The sequence below is a fragment of the Cucurbita maxima genome, unplaced genomic scaffold, assembly GCF_002738345.1.
Source record: "Cucurbita maxima cultivar Rimu unplaced genomic scaffold, Cmax_1.0 Cma_Scf00004, whole genome shotgun sequence".
NCBI lineage: Eukaryota > Viridiplantae > Streptophyta > Magnoliopsida > Cucurbitales > Cucurbitaceae > Cucurbita > Cucurbita maxima.
The window spans coordinates 2,918,797-2,939,143 of NW_019272020.1; the positions used below are offsets into that span (position 1 = coordinate 2,918,797).

Sequence of the window (20,347 nt, forward strand, 5' to 3'; positions counted from 1 at the left end):
CATACTGTTATGAACAATGTTATAATACTTCTACTTCCTCTTGTCATCTCTTCATTTAATTCTTCTAACAAATCATCTTCATCATCCAAATTTAAATCAACAAATTTAGTGAAGTCAAATCAATATGCATAAGGCGGTTTCAGAGTAGGAGACTGACAGGATATATTCTAAACCACAAATAGGTCTCTGCCATGATTTTGGACTCATTTTTACACCAAAAAAGTAGATTATACAACCATGAAAAATGAAAGAAGATTATTGAAATGAAAGGAAAGAAGCAAAAGAAACCCGAATTGTATATCGAAATAAGAAGGGAAATTAATAAGTAAAGAAAAGAAAGAAAGACATATATAGATGTGTGAATAAATGGGTAAATTTTGGTTAAGGTTGGTGAGCGAATGTGAAGAAATAATAATAACAATGAATGATGAAGTGGAAAGGGTTGGAATTAAAGGAAGGATAATAAAATAAGTTGAAGACAAAAGAAAAAAGTTAGAAATGATGGGAACAATAATGGGAGTGGCTTTGTTGAGGTTAGCTAAGAAGTGAAAGAAAGAAGGATTTAATGGGTAATATGGATACCCAATAGCCAATGGGACATACCATTTTGGGACCCAAAAACAAAAAGGGCCTACGAATCTTTGTTTGGTTGTGCATTTTTCCTTCTTTTTAATGGCGTTTTAAGTGAATGTGAATATCTGAAGTTTAAACGGGGAGACGTGTATGATCATATATTTGGGAAAAAATGAACAGGAAGTGCAGGAAAATTCAGAACTTCTAGAAACACATAAATAAGCAAACACGACATTGGGTCGAATTTGAAAATGATATCATGCTTAGCTAACAATGGAATCAGTCTTCCAGATTGGCTTTGGCTAAACCCAAACAAAGTCTTAAAGTAAAGAGCTTAAAATATATAATCAACTTGTTGTTGCTCAATAAAGCTAAAGCTAGAGTCAGGTATGAGGTTTCTCTCGAACCATCTGTTTTAGAACCAGGTGTCCTTTTGAGTTAAAAAGGAAAAGGACCCATTATTTTTTAAAAAGGAGAGGTGCAAAAGGTCAAAAAGTAATTAAAAAAAGCTAGCAGAGAGATGAAGACAAGGTTGAAGATTTCGAAGTGTGAATTAGGAGATGATGGAATGCGTGTGTGTAGCTTATTTTTACTTAAAAATTTGACACACTTTCGGAGTCCTGAGGCAATGGGACAAGACTTTTAACAACATTCACAAATTCTTTTACATTACTATTACTATTATCATGTGAGATCATGGTTTGGTTTCCAGCTTTCATTTCATTATCTTCTCCAACAGCTTCCTGTTTTTGTTCCTTTTAATATTGTTTTTGTTGTTTGGTCGTAAAGTCATGTGGGTTTGAAACTACGGGAAATTGTTTTTCTTCCTTTTTCAACTGTTCTAAAACAGTACCAACTCCATCTGGGAATACACCACATATAAACTTGAAGCTTCTAAATAAAAGTTTTTATTTTTATCAGTTCCTTAGTGGATCGAACAAAAGATTTCTAACATTATGATTCATTACCATTATTCATATTAACTTAGATCTCATGTAGCTTCCCTAGATGATGGATTCCAAATATTACAAGGATTGAAGCTTGGCTAATTATAATCTAGAAAGAGACCCATCCTTGGTCGGGAGCAAGAAGCTCCTAATTTATTGGTTGAACTTCGATGGGAAACCAGAAAAACAAACGGATTTACATCAGTAGTCTTGGCCCCCCTTAAATTCATTTTTAATTCAACCATAGTTCAAAGGCAAAGACACCAACCCACCATTGCTAAACTTAAAAATTAAAAAATAAAAATAAAAAAGAGCGCAAGTTGAAACGCTGGCTAATTATATGCTTGCCAACTATGTTTCATTGACATTGTTGAAACGCTGTATAATCTTCATAGAAATTTACACACACACACAAAAAAAAGGAAATCATTAAACAAAACATGAGCCCTTTAGGGAAGTCAAATTGGCCAAACTTTAGAGGAAAAAGCATAGCTCGACTGAATCAATGCATATTTAATTAAACAGTCTAGATCGTCTAAAACATGACAATTCAATTATTTTCTAGACCTGTTCAATTCCATGTAATCCTATGAACCAACTAAATTGGTGGCAGTTGACCCAATTCGAAGACAAACCATAGTCTTGCTCAGCTCAGAGGGTAAAATATTATATAAGGTGCCGGCATAAAAATTAAGCAAAATGGTGTTTGATATCCATCACGCCGTTCAAATCCAGTTCAAACCAAAGCATACACCGTTAATTTTGAAATGAGAAAATTACAAAATCTCTGGGACTAGCAAAAAGGAAGAGGATTCTACAATGTCACTCCATACCTACGACAGACTGACAGTCCAATTCATTTTATCTTCGATAAGACCCATTTGTAATCTGGTAAGCACAGAATAGAGTTGTTGTGAAACAACTCCAACACCATCTCCATACGATATCCTGCAAAATTCAGCCATCAAATCAATATGAGAAGAATGCTTTCATGTTTAACACTCCAAAAACCACACGTCCATATCATTGCCCCTACTCAAGCAACTGACGTAAAAAAAATGGAGAAACATCTCAATCTAGTCAAACGACATCCCATTTCCAAGTCCATTTGAGCGACAGAGGTAATTTATGGTTTGTGTTGTGGAGAGTTAATCCCATTCTAAGCATGTTGCAATCTCTTCTAATACAAAAAACGAATTAATATGCAAACATGTACTTTAAATCAGAAGGCAAATTTAATTTCCCAACTACTCATTCCACTGTCTCGCTGCCTCGTAATGTATTAATAAAATGTTTCTGAAATACATCAGTCCCAGAATTTTACCTTTTTCCGAGATATGTGACGCTGCCCACAGGAGATATAACCACTGCTGTCCCCGTACAAAAGACCTCGTCAGCTTCAAGTAATTCATCCACTGCCACAAATCGTTCCTCAACCTGCACTCAATCAGTGCCCACTCAATCACATTTTCATCTACAAAATATTTGTAAACAAGCACGTTGAAATCCAAATATGGGAAACTACATTTGAAAGTTAATTTAAAAAATGATTATAAGGGGCTGTTTGGTTCAAAGTTTTGTTCGTGCGGCTTGAAAAAAATGTCTGGAAATATGCATGGAAATAAAATAACTGTGTTTGATATTAAATTTAATAAAATTATATAAAATTTTAATTATAAATATTTATTACTAACTTATATTTCAAAAATCAAATGCCATAATAGAATAAACTATATTAAATAAGTATATTATAAAATTATACGAACGAAATTTAATTTTTATTTATTAATAAATATATTATAAATAACATGCCTTAAATATTTGTTAGTTTATTCTGCAGTTAATATCAATAATTATTTTCAAACAAATGGTTTTATTAAAATTGTAACTCCTTCAATCCCCTTTATAAACCATTTGGAAATGATTGATAGATAAAAATATTTTTTTATCAATAAAAAATAAAATAAAAAAGAAATAGCGAAAAGGATACCCCAAAACCACACACAAAACACAAATAATTTAAAATAAATAAATTAAAAAGAGTTATAAAAAAACAATAATAAACCTAAATAATAAAAAAAAAAATAAAAATTAAAAAAATCGTATTTAAAAACACGAAAAAAATTAAAAGAAAAATAAAAAATGAAAGAAAATCGAGAAGAAGAGATAGAAGAATTAATAAAATAAAAAATAAAAAAGTAAAGGAAAAGACTTTTCCACGCAGAAGTTTCAAACCCTCCTCCTAAACACAGGTTTCCTTTTCCCTCCTCTTTTACTTTCCTAGAAAATCGAGTATATCGATTGTCTGTGTAATATCTTTAATGTTACAAACTCCCCTCTCAGTTTACATATACCTCGACTATTCTCATACTACATTGGTTAGAGAATATTAAATTCTAACTACTGAGTTTAAAGTCATTAATTTTCACATGGCCATTTTACTAACTACTAGGTCAAGCCATCGAGAGTGATCAGAGTTTTTGAGAACTATTATACAATACAAGTTGCCAAATAAACCCATTTTACAAGTATAAGAGAAGGCTTTACAAATGGTTTTTATTACATACATTATATCAACCTTTTAAGTAAACTAATAAAACAATTATTTGACCATACAATATTTAATTATTTAATCATTGAACAAAATCAGAGTGCCTTTTTTTTTTTTTTTTTTGCTTAAGAGAAAAAAAAAAGTCATTCTTTCATTGCTCTGCAACCTAGCAATATTAAAGATTTAAAAAAAAAAAAAAAATTAAACGCCCAAACCAAAAGGACCAAAGATAAAGACAGGGTGCGGTTCAATTATCTAACTACCTCGGGCTGGCAAGGTTATGAGCAACATCAATATACTTTATACGAAAATAGTAAAACGCAAAAATGATGGAAGTATAATGGTGAAGAACCTGAAATCCAAGGCTACGAGCAACGTCAATTATACTCTTTCTCGTAATTCCTGGTAATATTGTTCCTTTTATGGCAGGAGTAGATATCACATTCCCCTAATCAGAACAAATGAGAATGTGAGGTACATTCACGTGAATCCATATTCAATTGAGAGACTTGTTGAAACAAACAGGAAAAATTCAGCTCATGTAACTATCAGGGTCGTCAAAAAAAAATTCAGATTAAAAGGTTATAGAGAAAGTAAACACATTAATACATCGTCTAAATCTATTATTCACATGTACCATGCAGCCTCCCAAGAACAGCAGGAAAAGTTGTAAATTTAAGACAAATGAAAATTAATTGATCTAGAATACAGGACGGTAGATTAAAATCATGTAGCTGGTTAGAACGGAAACTACAGTAACTGTTCAGGATTCTTTTCAGGTTGTAGAAGTGATAAGAACTAAAGGAACATAAATGGATAGGCCTAAAACAAAGAAATAGGAACAGTTTAACAATATCTCTCAGTTAGACCCTCAAAGCCACCCTAGCGATTTTAGACATCACACCTAAAATAAGTAATTATATAATCGAAATAAATTTCTAGAAAACTGCATTATTTCAGTCTCTGCCTAGAAAGATTTGCATGCCCCTATACTTAAAATTTGAGGTTTTCAGGACGATTATATCATATATACACATTAGAAGAACGTTCAAGGACAATAAGGTTGGGAATAGTAAAGATTTGACTCAAGAAAATAAAACCGCTCATTGAATAGTGAAGACATCAAATATCCTTCCAAGATAGGATAGCCAAATTCTGATTTTTTAACTAATTTTTCAGAATTTTTTGAAGTAAAGGCTCGCATATATCATCAGAGGAAGATCCCTGTTTGGTCTCTCGTCATTCAAAGCATGGAAATCTAGCCGTTGGGACCTAGTAGCTATTATTGTTTGCTCCAAAAATTGAGAAGTCCACTATTCTTTCTTTAACAATGCATAAAAGTGCAATTTATAAATATGCTGGTCAGACCCCGTAGCATCTTCATTTTATAAGCTTATACACTGGCTAATGGCAAAAGTAAGCAAATTAAGGCCTTTTTTGGTCACAAATTTGTTTTAAGATTTTCTAACTGCAAAAGGCAAGCTTTACTTCCCAATTCTGTCTTATTTTTCACTTTTTTGCAAGACTTTCTTCCAGAAGAAAGGGCACTACTGTTTGGAAGGATTTAATCAATAAATTATGGTGGTAGGACTTTAACCTGGTGTTTCTAAAAGTAGGTTATAGTCTTATAGAACAATTAAATTGTTAGTAAATAAACTTATTTCTTTGAAAAGGAAAACTAAAAAAATCGTAATCTAATGGACTCATTCCTTTGGTCCTTGATCGATGGGTACTAATATACACGTTGATTTTTTTTATAGGAAATATACAAGTCAATAACCAACGAAAACATCCATATTTTTAACACTTGTCTTTTCATCTCAAATTTGTGGACTTAGCAGCTGCAGATGTTCAACTAGGCCGGGGATTTCCAAAGAACATAAAACATCATACAGCTCTCCTTTCTTACATCCTCAGGAGAAATGCAAAAATAATTTGGCATCATGTATTAGAACTATTCGGTAGAATGTGTGGCTATAAAGGAAGAAAAGCCCTTTTTCCAAGGAGTGGATATTTCCATAAACAGGACGAATTATAGTCTTGAGCCTTTTTTTTGGAACTCTACAAATCGACTTCTTTGTAACTCGTCTATAACCCTCTTAGATTCTGTCAGTAGATTTTATTTGATTAATGAAATTTGTTTCTAATTGAGAAAATGATAGTACTAAATAAGTAACTATAGTGATCAGCAAAGTACCTTCACGACAAAAATATTGCACGATGAAACCTCCTCGAGATATTTTTTGTGCACACAATCAAGGTATAAAACATCAGAATAGCCTTTTGCTTTTGCAGCAGATTGTGCCTTCAGGACCTATGAACAAAAATTTAACAGGCAGAAAATTATATCAATCATCCCAATAATAGTAGTAGTTTTTCCATCAGACCCTAATCATATGGTGAGAACATCTTCATTTAAGTCATTCAGCTTAGAACAAACAGCATAATGAAAGTGGGAAGACTTAATTCCCTTTATCACTCAGTCATAAATTAAGATCGAATTACACATTTTTAAATTAGGAGGTGAAACATGATTGCGCTACTCCATAATATAATTAAAGCTTCATGCACTGGCCCTGGTTTAACTGTAAAAATTTAGCAAATGATTATTGAGAACAGCACCAACAACTCAGTAACGAAAAAAGAAAGTCAAATAAAAAAAAATTGCTCACCGCCGCATAGTTGCCAATGGTTTTTACACCTCCAGTACCACCAGGTGTAGCACGATGCAACTCATGCTCAATGACTAAGTTTATAGGTGCAATGCCTTCCTGTATTCAGAAATTGATATTTAGAATTTTAAAACAAAGTAAAAATGCAATACGACACAATATCAAGAGAAATTGCACAATGTAGTGACGTCACATATAAGTCTTCATAGCTGGGGGAAAAGACCATACGTCACAATATATTTCAAGCATATAGTTTTAATAGTTCTGCTTCCAACAATGCAGATATAGTGAATTTCTCAAACGAACACTAGAACTTTTGAGCTCATGAATTTCAGCAATTAGGAGTTGAGAATTTGTCCAATCGCATTTAAGTTGAAAATTCAATTATTGATCAACGTATGAACAAAACCATGTGAAAAAGCTCATAAAACAGAATCAACATTCTGAATATAATTTTTTAACGTTAATGAATATAATTTTTTTTTAACATTAATGAATATACAAAACGACAAACCTTAAAATAGTTTCCGACAGGTGAAACATAAATTAGGAATGTGTATTCAGGAGCAGGAGCAAGACCAAGAACTGCTCCACTACCCATCAGTAAAGGCCTGATGTACAATGAACCTTTACCTGCAGGGGGCACCTGAGATGCAAGGGCAACTAGTTATGGACTTGACAGTAATAAACTACATCCCAAACAAAATGAAAACACAATGTAAACAATAATATTCATTACCCAACGTTTGTTGGCCAAAACAGTTGCCTTCACAGCTTCCACAAACTGATCAACAGTTGGTGATTGCATGCACATCCTCTCTGCACCCATCCTCATCCTCAATGCATTTTCCTCTGGACGAAAGAGAAGAATAGAGCCATCTTTTCTGTATGCTTTTAGACCCTCAAATAGCCCCTACTTAGAGACGATAAAATTTGTCAAGCAAAATACAAAATCTTATAAATTATATAATGAAAAGAATGCATTAGCAGTTCATTCAAAATGTCATCCTTAAAGTATGACCATAGATCAAACAAGTATATAAAGGTGAAGATCCTCGTTGGCAAGTTGAATTAGTCCTCAAATGCAACGGATCTATAATACTACAACTACAAATAAGCCTAAGTGCTTCTACGGCAAATGTTCCCAATAACATTCGAGTTTACAGTATGTGATGCTTCACATGCCCACACATAAAATCTCCTTGAACACAGTAACAAGTTTTTCAACAAACGTATCTACTTTCTCCCTCCCTTTCAGAAGGAAAATTGACCATTTCTAGCCACTAATTAAGATTCCATTAACGCTACTTTATCCCTCTATTCATTGTTCATAGAAAATATTTGACCCTTCTAGATAACTTGCGGGAAAATTGATGTCCGGTAAGAATAGTTTCAGTCATAATAAGGATAAAATCAACCTGAAATAAGAATGAAAGTGAATTATGCATATGGTACCAAATTTTCTAAAACTTTCTGGAAAGTTATCTACAGTTAAGATAAGAATTCACCAAAAACAAGGATAAAAACAGACCTCCAATAAGAACGAAAGAGAGTGGAACAAAGGGTACCAAATTAACAAAAATTGTTGACAAGATTTAACTAATAAGATCGGATTCAGTCATAACAAGGATAAAACCAACATCAAATAAGATTGGAAGAGAGCAGATGCAGAACGACTTATCCAACTGAAGTTACAAAGCAAGAAATTCATGCTACTTCATATAGAGCATGCTATACTTCAAAAGTAAGAACAAAAAAAAAAAACATCACGTGTAAAATAATTGAATGATCTAACCTGCCCATAATTTAAGACTCCAGCTGAAGGACTCAGTTCAATGTTTCCAAAACGCTTTAATTCACCATTAGAAAAACTGCCACCTTGAGGACATTTCATAACATACATATAATCAGTAGGAATTATCCCGAAACCAAGGTTGTCCCAATCTAAGTCAGGAACTTCCACTGCGACTTCTCTGCAGCAAAAATGTTAGTGGAGATCAGTTGAACGTAAATAGCATAACACTTCGCACAGAGATCTGGTAATTGGCATGTATATTTATGGAGTCATTACCATAACCATGTTTATAAGGTGCAGTGTCGTGAAATAATTTTGGACAACTGCTGATGCCCTTGGTGTGATAATATAAACTGCATACTCAACCATTTTACTAGATTCAATATAATCCTAGTTGATTAATGTCAGGCCCAATAGTTTCCAAAAACTTGCCATATAAAAAACAAAAGAATCATGAACCGAAATGTAATAAAAGAAACTCCGGGTTTTCCTATCAAATTACTTTTCTCACCGTTATTTCAATATATTCCCATCAAAGCTTACCATCCAAATCGCAAAAGATCATGAACTGAAATATAACAAAAGAAATTCCAGCTTTTCCAATCAAATTACATTTCACCGTTGTTTCAATATATTCCATCACTTAATCACAAAAAATCGTGAACAGAAATGTAATAAAAGAAATTCCATCTTTTCCAATCAAATTACATTTCTCACCGTTAATTGAACATACTCCTATATAGATCTAGTATATCACCACTAAAGGTGGGTTACACAATATAATCGTACGTTACACAACCAATTTCAAGCAAATGCAGTGTATTCTATAGATACAGAGAAAATATGAACACGGGAATCCGTAAAGGTACAAAATGAGATTTTCACCACACCTGATGGGAGAAGCCGTTTGACAAGCATTGATGGAGGGAAAATGAGGCTTATTCTGGAACTACAAGACAAAAAAAAAAAAAAAGTGAAAAAGAAGAAAATCATAGAAGCATTAAAGATGAAACAGCAATCGTTAGAATAAAGAGACAAGGGAGAAAGACCTTGAGAAAGAAAGGAGACGAACGCTTTCTGTGGGAGGATGAAGATGCAGACGAATGGAGGAAAGGAGAATAATGGCGAGAAGAAGAAAGAAGATAATTAGGCCTGAGGCATGCAACGGCGGCGCTGCCCTCCATTTCGTCCTCCCAATGTAAGTTCTGTGAACTGGATTCCCACGTTTTTTTCTCTCTCCCTCTCTAAATACTTTCAAGCAGCCTGTAGGGTGTAGGATGTACTCGTAGGCAATTAAATTCACGACCTTATTTCTTCGCTAATTACAAATCGTCGAGGGAAAAAAAAAATGGAAAAAATGAATATTACTTTTTATTTTCTGGGTGTTCCTTATTTTTCTTTTCTAAAATCAACTTTTTTTTTTTTTTTTTTCAATTGGAGAATAAAATACACTAAGAAAATCTTTGAGAAAAAAAAAAAGTTGATTTATTTATAGAAGAATGGATATAGAACGAATTCCAAAATAGTTGAGAGTTTGAAGCAGTTACTTATTAAAAGCATGAAATTATCAAAATCTGGTGGTAGTAACCCACCCTACCATAGTTCAATAAATTTAAGAAAAACAGTGTTTTAAAATTAGATTATGAACATGTATTTTAATTTGAGTTAATCTTGGAAAGGGTTTAGTAGAGTTTAAGCTATGTTTGATTATTAGAAATAGTGTGTTACATAAATCCGCAAGGTTAAGTAATCTATTAATTGAATTCCAGCCGTTTCACTTTTCCTCTTACAACAATGCTTATCCTATGCTTACATGGTAGAACATTAAAAGCCAACAAATCTGTACCAAATTTAGCAGAATCCGGCAGTCTTAGAGCATAAAAATACATTGCTATAATCGATACACAACAAAACAGAAGTGCATCATCTTTTTGTTTATCTGATTGTCTCCATCTGAAAAGGATAAACCACAAAATTTAAGAAACAACAAATTATGGTTGGAAATGTCGTAGGATTTATGAACGAAGGTTTGTTTAATAAGCTAATCCTCTTGCAGGAGCTTGGACAGATTGAAGCAGCAGAGTCAAGGTAGCATTTCTTGTAGCACCAAATCCAAACTAAATTAATTACCAATACTCAGAATTACAGCAAACGAATCAGAAATAGGCATTTATAGAAAAGAGATCATTTTCCAAACCCATTACTTCAACAAACACGGTCAATAAGAAAAAGCATATACACCACGGCCAGCCCAACCCACAATTCTAGGCATGGCTACTAAAAGCCCTTTCTACTATCAAGCTATCTATTGACATCTTAATTCGAAGCAAATGAGAATATTAACAGGCAAGGAAATAACAACCCTCTATACCTATACCTTAGAAGAGTGTGAAGTCAAAGACACGACACGACACTTCCACCAGCGCTCTGCCAAAAATTAGTTTTGATTCGTCGCCACAAGAACACCAAAAAAACAGTTGAAAGAGATAGATTCTGAGATGATCTCTTTGCACATTCCTTTCTCAACATATCAAGGATTTTTCTTTCCCCTCCTCCGGGCTCTCTCAACACTTCTGTTAATTTCGCGGAAACGTATTTCCTAAACAAAAGAATAGAATGGATTATGGCATAATTGGTGGTTGATATAGAAGCTGAATAAAAACTAGACAATTTTGAACACAATAATAATAACAAGAGAGAGACAGAGAGGGCACGCCGGCAAGCAAAAGAGATGTTTGAATAACAGTAATAAACCAAGAAGAAAAACTCAACCATCTCTGTAACATACCTACTGATACCAACTCCTCCTTCAAATTACAACTTTGCTCACCTCTTCCTTCCCTTCCCTTCCCTTCCCTTCACTGTTATTTCGGGTCATTCCTCCATTTTAGGTCTAGTAACCACTTTGTTTTGCCTCATCATATCCAAATTCTGGTGGAGAAGCTCCAAACTCTTCCCCACCAACTTTTATTTGGACAACATTGGCTTCAATCACCATTGCCTACCCATCCAGAATATTCCCTGAAAGCACTCCCATTCTTTACTCAATCAGTTCCACCTTTTCTTCAATCGTCCATTCCAGTTTGGTACCACTTTGATACCAGATGATATGAATAGAAGAAAACCAGAAAATTACAGCCACATTCTTGGGGTTTCAAGAATTAGTTCTCTCCAGTTACGATGATGCCCTCCCACCCAATAGACTAACCAAATAACTGCCAACTTACTAAAAGAACATTTTCATTCATTTTATTTTTTTCCATTTAAACTACCAATGAGAAATAAGGTAGTTCTAGAGGGGGGGCAGGGATACGCTAATGTCACCCTATCCTCCCCAACCTAAAAGCCGTCAAGAAAATTTCCCTCCACACCTTTTGAAATAGTTTTACTCAAGATGCCACCACCAATAGGAAAAGAAAGGACGAGAGAAGATCACTTTGTCTGAGACCTCAGAAGGCACTAACCCTTCCACTCGGTTTAACATTAACAAGGATGGAATAGTTAACTGTCCTAATACAGTTAAAGATTTGTTTTCACTCAAACGTTGAAGAGGGATTTGTTTTTTTTTTTTCTCATTATTATTAGGAAACTAAGCTTCTACTTAAATAAATTTAAGAAACCGTAGAAGAGGGGGATAGGAAATCTAAAATGCTTGCATAAAATCTAGGATAGATGAATAGAGAATTAATTAGTAAGACTGATAAGTAGTTAACTAGGTGAGATCAAACTTCTAGAACTCATATCTTCGATTCTATTTTCCATCACATCTTTGTCTTAGTTTTCAATTTTAAAACCACAACTCAAATTCCAACATCAAGATAAAGTTATGGCAAAACAGGTTAATATTCAGGAAGAATTAGAATGCAATATTTAGAGAACAACTTTATCACCATTCTTAAGTTACAGAAAGATCTAACAGATATGAAATCTAAAAGAAGGAAAACTTGATAGCAAAATAACATATACCTGACAGAAAACAGCAGCTTGATCAACATTTTGTCAGTGTATATGCAGAGCCATTCCATGGACTTCAGTACTGCAGGGTAATATATCATCCATAAATTTGGAATGCTAAAATTGTCTTTGAATAAATAATTTCATCATAAACAGCATACTTTTTCTGAAAGATTTTCCTGTTGGTTCAACGAATTTTGGTCAGAAGATATGTCAGCGTTCTTCTGTTTATAAGTTGTAACTTCAATGACATGAATGTCTGTATTTACAATAACAACTTCATCCTCCTTGACACTTTTTTGGTTTTCTTTGGATGACACAAATGCCTTAAGATCCTCCGGCACATTCATTTGGGTTGCTTCTTCACTGAAATCAATCATTCACTTCAAAGTAAGTTATAAGACTTTCCATATTACCATTAGATGAACTAGAGATATTGAGACACTATAGGGAGAATAAGAACTAAAGATCAACAGAAAATGAAGGAATTTCCTCTGACAAGACATAAAAGACATACGGGCAACTAGGATCATCTTCCGCAGGGATCACAAAAATTTCTTGTTGTCTCTGTTTCTTATTGTTATTTTCTAACTCCAATGGTCCCAGGGAATCGGGATGAGTTATGTTGGTAGCGCTCCTTTTCCTTCCAGCCAAAAGCCTACTATCAGACAATGTAACATCATTTACAATCGCAGATTCCAGAACAGGTACTCCTTTCATGTCCTTTCCTGCAGGGGGTATTTCAACAATTACTTTTGGTTCTTCATTAGCACATTTCACATCCTGCCAGTCGGCAATAGTTCTTTGAGACTTTCCCTTACCCATCTCCATCTCAAAATCCTGAGACTGAAAAAGTTGTCCAGGAATTGAGCTTGATTTGTCAGCCTGACTTATCCGTTTTTCATCAGGATCCCTTATAAACGGCCTCTCTCTTTCAGGAGATTGCTTGAATATCAACTCAGAGCAACGTTTAATCCATGAGAAACGAGTAGAAGTAGGATGTGAATCACCATCTAATTTGAGCGTAGATGGGGACTCAAAGCCATTAGTGATCTTTTGAGTATCTGTCTGGTGCTGTGAATTCAAATCAGCATCTCTAACAAGTCCCCGCTGCTTCAGACGTCTTCTTGGAGAACTTATTGGCTGAGCAGGTTCCAAATCAAATTGGCTCATCTCATCCACAGCCATGTTATCCAAAGCAACTTTCAGATTCTCAAATTTCTTTAGGCGTTCAATCTCAGCAAGAATTTCCTCCCTGTCAGCACGCAACAACTCCCTCTGCTTTTCTAGTTTCTCCCTTTGAACCTTGAGTTCCTCAATGGAAGTGTTCAGTTCAGCCCATTCTCTATTTCTTCTTTCACGATCTAACTTAATCTCCAGTCTCTCAGTTTCAAGTTTTTTTGTTTCTAATGCAACCTCTTCCAAATCCTTAGTTACTTTGTATTTGAGGAAGCTAATTTTCTCCAGTTCATTCTTCTTTTCTTGCTCAAAGTTTTTCAATTTTTCCCTCAAATGGCTCTCTAATTCTTCACGTCTCTGCTCAAGACAATTTTCAAGCTCCTTCTTCTGTGCCTCAACATCCATTAGCAAATCTTTACGTTCTTGCTGCATTTTATTCAACCACTCAGAACGTTCACGTGTCATCTTGTTCAAGAATTCCTCTCGCTCACGAGAAAGAGTCTCCATATCACTCTTGAATTGATCTTGCATTACATCCCTCTCCAATCTAAGGCTATCACGTTCATCTTTGATAAACTTGGACATAGCTAACCGCTCTGCAGCTAGAATCTCAGCTTGCTTCCGCAGCTCCTCTCTTTTTTCATCAATCGTCTCCCACTCAGCTTCAAATTTGGCCTTCTCAACCATCAACTTATCTGCCTCATCCATCAATTCCAGTTTCTGAACTCTGATTGAATCAAGTTCTTCTTTAAGCTTCATCTCTAGTCGGGATAAATCATTTGTTTCACTCCTAATGGTTTCAAGCTCGTCCTTTGCACAATCAACTTGTTTCCTTCTGTCTTCCAGAGAATCAATGGAGTGTTGAAGCTCTAGCTTCATTTTAGAGCACTCATCTTTCTCTTTTTGCAGGAGTGCTTTATTAAGTTCATGCTCCTGCTCAGCAGCCTTCAGGTTCTTCTCTTTCTCATCAAGAAATTTAGATAATTCTTCTACCTCCTTCTCCTTTGTTACCAATGATCTAGATTGAACCTCCAAATCATGTTCCTTTTCCAAGAGTTGCTCACCCCACTGTTTAAGGTCCAACTCTCTCAACTCCCAAGCACGTCTCTTGCCTTCAATTTCATCTTCAACTGCTTTCTGCTTAACTTGCAGCTCAGCATCAAAGTCTGATATCTTTGTTCTCAAAGTACTTTCATGGTTTGCAACAACTTTTTGAATTTCATTCTGCATAACTCGTTGAGAGGAGAATTAAAATGTAATGAGTGCCTCAAAAAGTAGTTCATTTACATAAAATGAAGCAGGGTGCACTCCAGGCAGAAAAAATAATAATACAATCCTTAAGGTGCGAGTAAAATTAATAAGATGAACCATAATGTTGCATAAGTATAGCTAGAAATAGGTTGAAGAAACTTACAGATTCCTTTGTCGCAATTTTTTCCTGTAAAATAAGTAGCTCTTGCTCTCTCCTGTTTAGCAAAATTTCCATTCTATTGGCGACCTGAAAACCAGAAGGTGAACCAATTATATTTTCAGGACAAAGCACACAAGTATTTCCAGAATATTAACCTAGCCAAAATAAGAAGGGAAAAAAAATTAACCTCCTCTCTCTTAGATAAAGACACTTCTGTGAGTTGCAACTTGGACTTCTCATCATGAATTGCTCTGCGCTCATTCTCTATGTTAGCTCTGGACTCCTCCAACTCTTTTTCAAATCGATTTAGCTCTTGAGACTTGCTTAATATATATTCCTCCCGCTGATTAAGCAAAGCTTGTCCATCAAGTAATCTCTCATGTTCCTGCTGCAACACTTTCTGTCTTTCACTTAAAGATTGCCTCTCAAGCATAATCTCCTCCCCTTTCTTATCACAACTAAAAAAAAGGAATATATATTATTATTTATTTCTATAATGTTTATAAATCTAAGAACAGAAGAAATGTTGGAAAAATAATAACTATTGATCCACCACAGCAAAAGAAAAAAAGTATGTGTCATAACTTCTAGTGCATATAGTTTGTGTGTGCTACTACAACTTATCAGTGGACATTTGGATTTGTCATTACATGAGAAATTAAAGTTGTGCATCTCACAGATGACCATAAAGCTACAATATCGTAACTTCATAATCTGAGGCCACTACTCAATCAGATTAGGGGAAAAGAAAAGACCATTAACTGAAATAGTAAAGTTCTTTGAAGCAATGTAATTAAGGTTACGGTTTGAAAGATCTTCAATGAAAAGGATGCTGTTTGGATGAAGCCTTTAAGAATGCTAAGTTTTTATTGCCCTTATGATGAACCTAATCTCTTTGGATGGGGGGGGGGGGGGGGGGGGGGGGGGGGGGGGGGGGGGGGGGGGGGGGGGGGGGGGGGGGGGGGGGGGGGGGGGGGGGGGGGGGGGGGGGGGGGTCGGTTTGGATTTTTTCTTGATGTCAGCGAAAAAAGAAATAGAAATGAACAGGTATCATCTTTTCGGGTCTTCTCTCCTTCATACCAATTTCTTGTGTCCTTTTTCCCTTCATTTACACAAAATACCTGTAAGTAAAGTTTACATTTAAAGGTTTCACCGAAGAAAACAAAGATGACCAAAAATCATCATCATCATTGTTCTTGTCTCAAAGAAAGTGCCACCACTAAATTCAAAAGCAAAGGACCAGTGGTCAAAGTTCATAAATCATAAATCTTACAGAGAACCAAATCATTCCTTTTAAAATGAAAATGAGAAAACACATAAAATACAATAATAAAATTGAATAAAAGAGAGCAGAAAGCATACTCAGACTTGAAACATGCCATAAGTCTCCTTAGATCATCTTCCCGTGCCTCAACTTCCTGGAGCTTTCTTTCTGCAGCACGATTACACCGGTTAGCTTCCGCTTGTAAAGATTCTGCTGCATGTAGTTTGGCTTCAGCCTCAATAATTTTTTTTTGAGCATCCTCCATCATAATGCGTGCTTCAGTCAATCTACTCTCAGCTGCAACCTTGGTTTCAGCAGATTCTAGACGCATTTCGTGCAAAGCCTTCTCAAGCTATATGACAAAGTAGAAAATTACAAGCAGATAAATACAGTGCATAGTCAAGAAAGCTCATTTACGTACAAAAACTTACACTTGAAATACACTCTTCCTTGATACCAATAGCCTTCTTCAAACTGTCCTCCCGTTTCTTTGCTTCAGTTAAAGCCGACAAGGGGGCAGCCTGGTCACGCCTACAAAGTAATTCAGCTGTCTCAGCTTTGTTTTTCATCTGCTCATAATCTGAAGCCAACTCCTTTCTTTCTAGTATGAGAAGGCCCATATGGTGTTGGTGATCAAATATCTAACAATAAAATTAGTTTAGTACGAAAAAATGGAAAATTTATTGGTAAATACAAAAACCAAAGCTTCTTCAATTTAAAAAGATACAAGCCCACCAGAAGAAAGACCAATTCAAAACTCCACATCTACTCATAAGGATAACTTTATATAACAAAGGGTACAGAGTTGGACTAATTCAAGACGAGCAACATTACCGGAATATTAATAGCATTATACACATTAGTCCTACGCCACAGAAATGTTATTCATCATTGTCAGAAAGCCCACTGACAGAAAAGAGAGGACAAAGGTCCAGGCACACTACAAAGTGTGCCAGTGGAACTACAAGGAACTAACTTCGACGTCTAAAAGTTTCCGCCCTAAGATAGCAGATACAAGTCGAGAGAGCAAATAGAGAGCCCTACCCTATTAATTAAATTAAACCATGAAACAAATGACTAATATATATAATTCAAATTCAGAACATCTACTTTAAAAGAGAGAAAAAAAAATTGGACACTCTAAGAGATTAATTGCCCATGTGTATTGTCCTGAAAAAGGATGGAATCCTGTTTATAAAAAAAGTTGAAAAAACTACAGAAAAACGGATACCAGATACTGTAAAGTTCATGATTGTGAGTGTATGAATCTTTTTTCATCCTTTTTTTTAATACACTACTAAAAAACAGTTAAATTTCCAGGTCAAGAAGGCAGTTAAATAGAACGATAGAAACGAACCCACCTATCTGTGATGAGATGTTACTTCATGATTAATATATGTAAGCGAAGTTAATCTTACACTATCAATGAGAAGTCAATCAAATCTAGGCACCAATTAAACAATCGTGAATTTCATAAAACAACTTAAAGAACACCTGCATGAATTTTTTGAGATATTACACCGAATTCATAATTTTCAGCTCAAAAAATTCAAGTGTAGACATGTAGCAACCGGACATTATTAAATTTTGATATCATCGTAGATTTGGACAGACTCTTTAAAACGAAATTGAGATAGAATAAGAAAACAGAAGTTACAAAAATGGTACTGGTCCACCTAACCTCTTACGGTATTTTCTAAGTTTCATTTTTTAGTTCTAAATATTAATAAGAAAATGAATCATTTATTTCAATGCGGTTACACAACTGACAGAATTGATTTAGACGTTATGCACCCAAAGTGCATCAGCAGAATTACAAGGAATTAGTAATTAATACAAAATGAGAGTGGGTAAACTAAATGTAAATTATCAAACTAACTGAAGAAGACAAACCTCAGCTTCGAGCTTAGCTATATAAGCAATAAGCGCAGCTTTATCCCTACGTTTAATGGATTCCTCGTCGAGGCCGGCATCTTTCAGACGCCTCCAGATAGCTTCATCCGCAAGTGGGGTTTGCAAAACCCTAGAACCAGGTGTCAGAGACAAACCCTTGCCGGAATTCAAAGTAACTCCGGCGGACTGCGGACTCGCCATTTCAGAGTCCGAATTGGAAAAGGAAACAAGCCCTAAAACACCCAAATCTCCTCAATCCGACACTCAGCCACGACCGATCTTTGTAGAAGAAGCTTACTTTCGCTTTCTCTTCTCACTCCCTCTCCGAAGTGGGAAGCATGATCTACTTCCTTCCACCGTCGTCTACTTTCTCTCGCTCTGAATCGCTTTTACTTATTACACTCCGAGTCTTGGTCAGCTAGGAGAGCAAAATTCGCACAATACCGGGAAAACATAGTCAGCGGACAGTAAAAAAGAGATGAAATCTGACGCCGTTTTAGCGTTAAATTAATTCAACGATTTTTGGGTTTTATATTCGCATTTGCTTCTGAGATTAACGGCTTCATTATAATTTAAAATATTTGATTCTGAGGTTAATGGCTTGATTATAATTTAAACTAAGGTAAAACTAATCGAAGATTTGTGAAAATCTCAGTGCGCTGTCAGGTGGAGGGAAGGAATGAAGTTGAGAGCGACAGTCTACCTCCCACGTCATGTCGTTTAGCAATTTAAACAGTTAAATTGGGCCATCAGTTAAGTACGGCCCAATATTGCAACTGCCGAGAAGCCCAACGCATCCACTTCTATCCCAGGCCCATGTAAGCCCATTCCATGAGATTCCAAAAGGCGTAAGACGGGCCTGAAGGCCCATGTAAGCCCATTTCTCGATCGATTTACCAGTACTGTTCCGTACAGCTCCGTGGGGGCAACCCATAGTGGGCAGTGGGCAGTGGGTTTGAAAAAACCATCGAAAATAATCGGTTTATTTTTTTAATAAAGAAAAAGAAACCGACTCCATTGAATTTAAAATCTGAGATTGGGCAGAATCCAAGGAGACTGGATGATTTAAGGCCGACTTTTTCTTTCACACAGGATAAGATTCTTATACTCATTCCAATTTGTTATGATAGAGAATAATAATGCATTCTACCGTATTTATCTTTTATTTTTCTTAAATATCATGACTTTTAATTTGTTTCTCAATATGCAATAATTTGAGTACATTTATTATCGAATAAATCACATTAATGCTTATATGATTTATTACCAGATTTCAGGGAAAATCTAAATGGATGAATGAACGGACAGGATTGAAGATGATGGATGTGGGGCCAACTTCACTTGGGTGCCGTGTGAGGTTTTTGGTCGTGAATTTGCGTGCCGCCCACTTCCCATCTCTTTATTTGGTTAAATTTTAGTTTTAGTCTCCCAACTTTCTTTCATTTTTATAAAAATATATTTGATGTTTTAAACTTTCGTCATCTTTTTTTTTTTTTTTTTTTTTTTTCTTTTAATCAAAGTCACGTAACATTCGATTCTATGAACGTGGTAATGAGTGGCTTTTGATTTTACAATTTGTTGTTTTTCAAAAGGATATCTGAATAGGCCCATATATTCATAAATTTTAATATATTATTCGCTATTTTAATGTATTAATTGTCCTCTTACTTATAATTTCCCTCGAAAACTATTAAAGAAATTGCAAAAAAAAAACTTAATTTGAAATTGAAAACATACAGAAACAATATGCTTCATATCTCCATTGTGTTTTATATCTTTGTCAACAGAAATGTGGCTCCATGTCTTGTCAACCCATTTTATTTTTATTCCACTTAATGTTCAAAATTGTAATTCGACTTTTTTAAAAAAAAAAAAAAAGCAGAAGAAAATATAATTAATAACATATTGGAATTTATTCTCATCGTTAAAATAAAAAACAATGCTCAGTTTAAAAATGATTTGCTATTAAGTCAAACACAAATATCATTATAAAAATATCAACATTAGAGGAATATTTCTTTATTTTAATTTCCGACACAAATGTCACACATTTTTCTACGGTAACAAAATGAAATGGAATATTGCCTTTTATGTTTCAACACAGTAAT

The 20,347-nt window shown here is 34.8% G+C and overlaps 2 protein-coding genes across 5 annotated transcripts; both read right to left on the reverse strand.

Annotated features, from left to right (window-relative positions):
- Positions 1 to 2,182: 2,182 nt before the first annotated feature.
- Positions 2,183 to 9,845, reverse strand: LOC111478065 (branched-chain amino acid aminotransferase 2, chloroplastic-like). Its single transcript, XM_023122150.1, has 10 exons — positions 9,588 to 9,845; positions 9,429 to 9,487; positions 8,539 to 8,716; positions 7,483 to 7,656; positions 7,258 to 7,389; positions 6,744 to 6,842; positions 6,269 to 6,385; positions 4,424 to 4,519; positions 2,845 to 2,957; positions 2,183 to 2,468 (listed from the first exon to the last, which is right to left on the reverse strand). Exons 1-10 carry the CDS (start codon positions 9,720 to 9,722, stop codon positions 2,354 to 2,356), a joined length of 1,218 nt encoding a protein of 405 aa, XP_022977918.1. The 5' UTR covers positions 9,723 to 9,845; the 3' UTR covers positions 2,183 to 2,353.
- Positions 9,846 to 10,642: 797 nt separating this feature from the next.
- LOC111477907 (protein CROWDED NUCLEI 4-like) lies at positions 10,643 to 18,722 on the reverse strand. Of its 4 annotated transcripts, XM_023121898.1 has the most exons (10): positions 18,240 to 18,722; positions 16,778 to 16,987; positions 16,445 to 16,698; positions 15,270 to 15,540; positions 15,086 to 15,169; positions 13,314 to 14,895; positions 13,010 to 13,220; positions 12,654 to 12,858; positions 12,499 to 12,574; positions 10,643 to 11,137 (listed from the first exon to the last, which is right to left on the reverse strand). In XM_023121898.1, exons 1-9 carry the CDS (start codon positions 18,438 to 18,440, stop codon positions 12,569 to 12,571), a joined length of 3,024 nt encoding a protein of 1,007 aa, XP_022977666.1. In that variant the 5' UTR covers positions 18,441 to 18,722; the 3' UTR covers positions 10,643 to 11,137; positions 12,499 to 12,568. The 4 variants fall into 4 exon arrangements, with proteins under 4 accessions (XP_022977666.1, XP_022977664.1, XP_022977663.1 ...); XM_023121896.1 differs by having other exon boundaries at positions 12,505 to 12,574; positions 13,010 to 14,895; XM_023121895.1 differs by having other exon boundaries at positions 13,010 to 14,895.
- Positions 18,723 to 20,347: the final 1,625 nt, after the last annotated feature.